Raw genomic sequence first — 8,231 nt, 5'->3', positions numbered from 1 at the left:
CCCCACTGTCTGCCACCCTGATGTAGCAGAAGCTTCGTTTCCTGCCAGGGGTTACCCCCTCCCAGGCTGAGAGCCCGAATGATGTCACGATTCCCGTTGTAAACTTTATGGCCGGCCGCTCGCTCTTCCGGCGCCTCCCGCTTTAGAAAACAGAACAAAGCACTTGGGAAACAACACAGCACCCCCCCCCCCCCCCCCACCCCCAATAAAGCAATTCACGCACACGGGACACATTCCTTTTCACAAACCTAGCATCACTTCAAAACTTGGTTTCAAATTTTATTTCTACCGTGCGCATGCTAATTTAACGAAAGTGAAAAGCAACAAAGTGTGACATCAGGGCAGGGAAACACTCATGGCAAATTCAGAAAAAGAATGCCCAGCACAACTGAACTCTGGGAATAAACAGACGGGAGGACTAGAGCATAAATAGGCAGTTTCATGTTGTTGGGATGTCGGATTGTTTTTTTTTATATATATATATATTTACATATACACATCAGAAAAAGCTAGCTTTTTTCTCATTACAGACACCACGTTGAAAAAAGAAGTTCAGAAAAAGTGCAACCATGTATACTTACAAACATAAAAATCGGTAATACATTTGGATCTAGGTCCCAGCAAATGCCCATCTCTAAACTAGATCGAAAATCAATTATAAAAATGGAGTCAAATGAGAACCGAAATCACAGCAATGCTTTACACCAGCTATCGTGTTATACGCTACACACCAAAGAAAGGAACTGTCAACGTAGCTAGAAAGAGTGTGTTTGCTTTTCCTGTTGCATAATCCAGTTTGGGGTTGCTGTCTCTCATGACTACTCCCAGGGGGGCGGAGGGGGGCCTAAGGTGGGGGGCATCACTGCTACTCGTCTGCGGTCTGCCAGCACTTTTGCTCCTGTGATTTGCTGCAGACCAGTGCCTTGCCAATGTGCTTCTTTCATGTCCACTAGTCATTGTTAGTTGACTTTGGGGTCCCCCTTGTGTCCATCGGCCCCCTCCTGGGGTTCTTGGGCCCGCTGCAGCTTCTCCTTTTCCAGCTCCTCCTGTTCGCATTTGCTGCTCGGGAACTTGTCCTTGTTGTTCTCCTTCTTCCACTTCATGCGCCGGTTCTGGAACCAGATCTTGACCTGGCGCTCGGTCAGGCCCAGGGCGTGCGACACCTCGATGCGCCGCTTGCGGGTCAGGTAGGGGTTGAAGAGGAACTCTTTCTCCAGCTCCAGGGTCTGGTAGCGGCTGTATGTCTGTCGTCCTCTTCTGCGGCCGGCGGCTGCTGGGGAGACAGAGATCAAAGAGGGTGAGAGAAGGCCGCGCAGGCAGCCTATGTGCATGCTTCTCTAGAAAGAGACAGAGCAAGGCAGCAGCACAAGCAGGCAGGGGCTGCGCATGTGTGTGCGCCATGGGATAGAAAGAGCAAGGCAGCAGGACAAGCAGGCAGGGGCTGCGCATGTGTGTGCACCATGGGATAGAAAGAGCATGGCAGCAGGACAAGCAGGCAGGGGCTGCGCATGTGTGTGCACCATGGGATAGAAAGAGCAAGGCAGCAGGACAAGCAGGCAGGGGCTGCGCATGTGTGTGCACCATGGGATAGAAAGAGCAAGGCAGCAGGACAAGCAGGCAGGGGCTGCGCACGTTTATGCACCATGTGATAGAGCAAGGCAGCAGGACAAGCAGGCAGGGGCTGCACATGTGTGTGCACCTAGGGATATGCACATGTGTATACATCTACCGATAGAGCCAGGCAGCAGGACAAGCAGGCAGGGGCTGTGCATGCGTGAGCAGCTAGAGCACGGCAGCACGACAGATAGGCAGGGGCTGCACATGTGTATGCATCTACAGATGAAAAAGCGAGGCATCACGACAGACAGTTGGGGATGCGTGTGTGCATGTGTTCTAGAGATAGATAGTAAGGCAGCATGACAAGCAGCCAAAGGGTGTGCACGTGTATGCATCTAGAGATAGAGTAAGGCAGCATGATAGACAGGCAGGGGAAGCACATGTGCATGCGTCTAGTGATAGACAGATCAAGGCAGTACAAGAGACAAGTAGGGCATGGGGTGTGCATGCGTCTAGTGCTAGTCAGAGCAAGTCATCATGACAGGCAGGTATGCATGTGTGCTAAAATCTAGAGATAGATTGAGCACAAGCAGGCAGGGCCTGCACATGTGTATGCATCTAGTGATGGAGCTGGGCAGCAACAAGCAGGGGCTGCGCATGCATATGCATCTAGAGATAGACAGAGCAAGGCAACACATAGGCAGACATGGGATGCAAGTGTGCACCATCAAGCGATAGAGCAGGGCAACATGACAGACAGGCAGGGCTTGTAGGTGGGCATGTGTTTAGACACAAGACAGGCAGGGGAAACGTGTGCATGCGTCTTTAGATAGAGCAAGGCAGCAAGACAGGCAGGCGGGGGAGCATGCGTGCATGTATCTAGAGATAGAAAGACCAAGTTAGCACAACTGCGCATGCATAGGTGCGTAGAGACAGAGAGCGAGGCAGCATCCAGCTAGATGCCACTCGAAAAGCATGCAGCGTGTGTATGTTTGCAATTAATGCAACTGCCATGCGTCTGTGATGTAGCATTACAGATGCAGTATCCAGGCAGCACACCGACAGACACACAGCGTGTGCATGCATGAAGAGGCAGAGTTTGAGACACGCACATGCAGGCAGAGAAAGACAAGAGGCATATAGATATATGGACGCGGGAGAGTAGAGGTGTGCTTTTAAGGGTAGACAAACAAACACGTTGCGCGTGAGTCTGACGGAAGAGTGTGCCATGAGGAGGCAGTGTGCATACTTGTGTATGGGCGCGTTGTAAATGCCATATCATATCATAGATGCGTGGGCGAGTTTTTTGTGTGGTCATGGGGCAGCTGGCGGTTTGCACAAGAAAAAGCAAGGCAGGAAAATAGGTGGAAGGCGTAGGTACACACAGCCAGTAGGGTGAGGCTTTTTAGGTGGGAGAGGTGTGTATGCAGAATCTGATATAAGTGGGGTCAACGGATATGGTGTCACACACTCAGTCATCCCCTGGGGATAACAGATCAATGCCAAAAGGGCAGGTAAGCATCCAGGGTCCGGGCGGATGAAAGGGTGGCCTGAGACCTCACACACTGTACACTGCAGCACGCGAGCTGCGGTGGTACGCACATGGAAGCAAGCTCAATATGCAGGTGTGCCCTTAGCTAGTCACCCACACAAAGGCAAACACACACACAGGCGGGCCGCGGATAGCTGTGTACAGAGAATCGCTCTGCGCGTAGGGATAGAGGCATACCCACACCTGCATGAAACTAGTCACACGGGGATGCAGTGTAGGAATAGATAGGAGAACACATACACACAGCGACACACCTGGACTATTGTTCAGAGGCACAGGGGGAGACAGAAGCTCAGTCAGGCAGCACGTGCGTGCGTGCGTATACATGGATTTAAGGATTACGGTGGGCCCTATAGGGGACCAGATAAGATGTAAACAGACTGCCAGATAGATGCAGGCATGGCAGAAACATGTTGGCGGGCTGCGAGCTCTGTCTGTTCCTCAGTCTGCGTGCGTCTGTGGTGTGGCGTCTCCTAGTCTGGCTGTGTGTATGTCTGAATGAATGTTGGTCTCCACCCATTCACTGACATGGAAGAAGTAGCGTGTGAGGGGCGCCTATGCTCCCCGAAGGAATACAGAGAGGATAGCGGGGCTGTGTTCACGTGCGTGCATATATGTATATCAGAGAAATCTGCCGGTGGCATGCACACACACTCCTGGGCATGTGCAAGGTGGCTGGAATGAGCGCAGGGACGGGGTGCAGAGGAGTAACCCCAACTGACCCCTCTGGCGTATATTCCAGCCGGCGAGAGCGGTGGGCTGAGTCGCCTCAACTTAGTGGACACCTAAAGATGGCTATAAAGGCGAAGCACCGTTAAACAACAAAAGAGGGGGGCCCATTGTATGTGCCGGGTCCTCCCTCCCTACGCCCATTGTTCGCCCGCCAGCCTTTGTGGGGACACTGTCCCGGCTGTCTTCGCGAGAATACTGCACAGTCAGTGGGGTGAAAAGTGAATTTTACCGGTAAGCCTAATGCCCCCCTTTTACAGCGGCTTTTGAGCCCGCACCTCTATTCACGTGCCTCTGCATCTCGTGGGAAGTGAGAGTCCCAGGCTGCATGTATTGTGTGGCGAGCAGAAGGCCAACTGGAGCTATGAAAAGTGCCATAAAGGCGCTTTGAAGAGGAGAGAGGGCCGTGAGCAGGACATTCGGGGCAATTAAACTATAAAGCAGAGCCAGCCCCCCCATAAAATAGTACGCGGTGCCCTGATGGGTCCAGGAAGTGGCGCCAGAGCTGCTCCTCACCTTGGGGTCGCATCCACGGGAAGAGCTGGGTGGGCGACGGGCTCTGCTCCGAGGTCTCCCCGTCGTCGCCCAGCTTGCAGTCGGGGTACTGCACCAGCTCGGGCTCCTGGCCGCTGGCGCTGCTGCCGAAGAGGGCGCCCTGCCTCTGCAGGGGGTCGTAGCCGTAGAAGTTGCCGGGGTCCCCGTGGCAGGTGACGGCGCAGGGGCTCTGCTGGTAAGGGGAGGCGGAGAGCGACGAGGCGCCGTGGTAGAAGTCCTGGATCTGCCCGGGGTGCTGGAAGGAACCCCCGCTGCCCGGTCCGTACACCACCGTCGGTCTCCCGCCCAGGTCCTGGCCGAAGCCACAGTCATAGTAATTGGGGCGCAGGCTGTCCCCCGCCTTGTACTTGGAGAAAAGCGAGTTGACAAAATAGGAACTCATCCCGGCTGCCTCTGGGCGGGCACGAGAGAAGCAGCTGCGAGCTCTTCGTGCCGCTGACCGGGTGTCCAGGAGCAGCAGCCGCCGCGATGCCAGCCCCGGAGAAGGCGCGTCCCCGGGTTCTCAAGCAGCGCAGGATGCCGAGTGCAGGGCAAAAAAAGTCCTAATCCTGCATGCTGCCCACTTCCTCCTTCAGGGGGAAAATACACACACACACAGAAGGGAAAAATCACCAATAACAGCGCCACTTAAAAGGACTCGTCGCTTTACATTTCCAAGAAGGGGTGCCAGTTCATAAACAGTTTTCGGTGATTTACTCGGGCGCAAATGAGTTCTTTCATATTTTGCGGCGTCTTTTCACGATCATTTGCATGCATTAGGCAGGTCCGCCTCCCATTGGCTTGGCCTGCGCTCTACTCCACACGGACCCCTGAGCTGCCTGCTCGGGAGAGGCAGCGAGTGAGAGGAGAGCAGGAGGGGTGGAGAGAGGCAGCAGGCAGGCAGGCAGCGGAGGGGGGCCAAGTCGCCGCCGCCGCAGAAATATACCGATTAAATATGTTTAACTGCGCCCATTAATGAGCACGCCCCCCTCCCCTCTCCCGCGCGCGCCCTCTCTCTCCCCCTCACAACAAATCAGAAATCCGGGACCACCCAAAAGATTGATTTTTGGGAAGGAGCGTGTACATGTGTGTGTGTGCGTGGGGGGTGGGGGGGATTTGGGGGCAGGATTGGAAATTACAGACTGACATCTTTAGTCGTTAATTTCGAAATTTTAACGAGGCAGTTTGAGCCTTTTTAAATGTCAGGGTCGCTTTGGAAACCTGTAAAAGTACACGATTTAATTGCCACCCGTTTTAAAAGGTCCTATAAATGTAATTGCTATTTTAATACAAGTTATCAAATCATACAGCTTCTTTATCCCAAACATATTTTAAAAACAAACGAGGCAGTCATATTTAACGTTTTAATGATCAATTTCCGCGTTATTGATAAAGGTTTAACTGTCGCCATGAAGGGAATTGCGCTTTGTAACAACCCCCCAAAAAAGAGGCGAGGCGGCTGCAGACTGTTTAACAAACGATAAAACGCCATAAAGCCGAGATGTTGTTGTTGTGTGTCCCGCATCCCATAAAAGCTGTTAGGGTTTTTATGACGCGCCTCCTCTGCTGCGATTAAAGCGAGGCTTCGATCGTGGCGCTCCGAGGCCCGCGCTCCGGGCCGCCCATATTCCGCGCACATCATTACCGCCGGCCGCGGAACTTGCTCCTTCCTCGCCCCTTACCCCAGCCCGAGACACTCGCGCCCGAGCCCCGGGTCCGGCGGGGCTGGCGGGTGCAAGGGCCCGCTTCTTCCCTTTAATCGCGGGTTTTACTGGGCCTTTAAGGGCTCGCCGGGAAGGCGGCTCCTTTAGAGCCCACACAGACAAATGGAGACTTAAACTTTCATTTTATTGAAATGTGAAAAGTTCTTCCTTTACATAAACACTCCCGTTTTACAGCGCCTATAAAAGTTGGCAGGGGATGCTGGAGCCGGGCACTAGCCGCTTGGAAGCGAGCTGCAGCGGCGCGGTTTAGCTGAGAATAACCGGGTGCTGGGGGTGAAAGGCTGGGCCTCTCCCGGGCATTGTAGGGCCGGGGGCGTGGGGGGCTCTCGGTCTCAGAATACATATGAGCACCGGCGCTTTATTGTCTGGCCTTGAGGCGGCCGTGGGATCGGATCCGGAAGATTGGGGAGGAAAGGGGTTCTTATTTGAGGTACAATCCTGGGCAGTCCTTATGGTGTGTCCTCGCTTTCCCCGGGCCCTGTTTTTTGCAAAAAATGAGCTTAGTTTTAGGGACGGGGTAAAGACGACTTTAGCAGCAGCAAGAGTGATTCGGGGAACCGATTGTTGCTCTCCTTACATGTAAATGTGCTTATTGGGGCATGTACGATCCACGAAGCAGACTGCAGACCCCGCCAGGCCTCCGAAATCCACTGGGCGGTACATTTTAATATAGCGCGATGTTAACGCGCAGCAAGAGGGAGCAGATAGAGTCTGCACAGGCCCTGGGTCGGTGCAATGGGGTATGGTTACAGAAATCAGACCCTTATTAGTTGTTAACTGCTACTTCGCTCCCTTTAGGGCCGTGTCGGGTGCTGAGCTCTGCGGCCCGGTGACTGCTAAACGCGACTGCGTTTACACGCGGATAAAGAAAGGCAAGTGCACGGTCTGCGGCCCAAGCACGAGGCTACTAGCCTCACTCCCCCGGCCTCTCCAAGCCTCTGCCCTCCAGGCCGCCCCAGTAACGTGAGAATTCATAGCGAGCAACTCTTCCAAAGTGTGCCTACCGGAGGTGTGTGGTGTGCACAAGCACGGCCGCCCGAGTCTCAACACGCACGCACACACATATATATATACACTTAGCCAGCTTGGTAACACATATAAAGGGGTTCTCGGTTGCACCATATATAAATGTGCGAGGATGAGCGGTCCATGGTGGAGGCTACCACGGACCGCTCATCCTCGCACATTTATATTGCATAATATGTTCTTTGTTATATACAAATGCGCATCCTAATATATATATATATATATATATATATATATATATATATATATATATATATATATATATATAGGCGTGTGTGTTGTGTGTGTGTTGTGTGTGTGTGTGTGTGTGTGTGTGTGTGTGTGTGTGTGTGTGTGTGTGTATATGTAATATATATTATGCCGCCGCAGGCCTGAGTGCTGCACAGCGAACTTGAAGCCAACTCATAAGCTTTTTATACATTTGATAGTTGATACATTTTATAGACAGCAATAAACATCCCACAAAAGAAAAAATAAGTGGTGTCTTCATATGAGAGAAGCCTTTGAAAAAACTGGGGACCCCTTTTTCCACATACACCCAGTGGAAAGCAGAGCTTGCAACGAATCTTAAGTCTCCCGCTTCGTCCCCTTGCAGCAGGACGCGACCAAAGGGGAACTGTGCATTGGGGGCAGTGTGGCGAGGCCGCCCTGCTCGTATACACGGCAGGCACGCCGGTGCCAAGCCGCCAGCCCAAGATAAAAGGACGCAGACACATTCATTGCAAAGGTGGCAGCGAATAAACTTGCTCAGATCCGCCTCACAATCGAATTACCCTCGCGAAAGGGGCAAACCGCCGCTGCCCGGAGTAAGCGTAACCTACAAAACAATCATTGAAATGGCGAAGCGTAAAGTGCCGAAAAGCGCGTGGGGGAAATGGAACAAGAAAGACTAATATTCATTACTGACCGCGGCGCCTTAACGTGCATGCCTCGGCTGGCGGAAGTGCAAAGATTACAGGACACACGCCGGCCACAAAACAAAATAAAGATGCATTTACCCCAATCTTAGGTGTGCGTGTCATTTTATATTACATGCATTTGAAGACTGCGGCGTGGTCCTAGTTTTCTCGTTCCCTGGGTATTAGCAATACTTTGCAGAAGGGGTTGGT

The 8,231-nt window shown here is 52.7% G+C and overlaps 1 protein-coding gene across 2 annotated transcripts; it reads right to left on the bottom strand.

Annotated features, from left to right (window-relative positions):
- Positions 1–266: 266 nt before the first annotated feature.
- Positions 267–5,309, bottom strand: HOXB8 (homeobox B8). Of its 2 annotated transcripts, none has more exons than XM_069634612.1 (2): positions 4,355–5,309; positions 267–1,270 (listed from the first exon to the last, which is right to left on the bottom strand). In XM_069634612.1, exons 1-2 carry the CDS (start codon positions 4,773–4,775, stop codon positions 960–962), a joined length of 732 nt encoding a protein of 243 aa, XP_069490713.1. In that variant the 5' UTR covers positions 4,776–5,309; the 3' UTR covers positions 267–959. The 2 variants fall into 2 exon arrangements, with proteins under 2 accessions (XP_069490713.1, XP_069490712.1); XM_069634611.1 differs by having other exon boundaries at positions 267–1,273; positions 4,355–5,307.
- Between the last annotated feature and the right edge of the window lie 2,922 nt (positions 5,310–8,231).

Source organism: Ambystoma mexicanum, chromosome 13 (assembly GCF_040938575.1).
Source record: "Ambystoma mexicanum isolate Mex_15411 chromosome 13, UKY_AmexF1_1, whole genome shotgun sequence".
Lineage (NCBI taxonomy): Eukaryota > Metazoa > Chordata > Amphibia > Caudata > Ambystomatidae > Ambystoma > Ambystoma mexicanum.
Note: the sequence above shows the minus strand (reverse complement) of the source record. Positions and strands in the feature narration are given on the sequence as shown.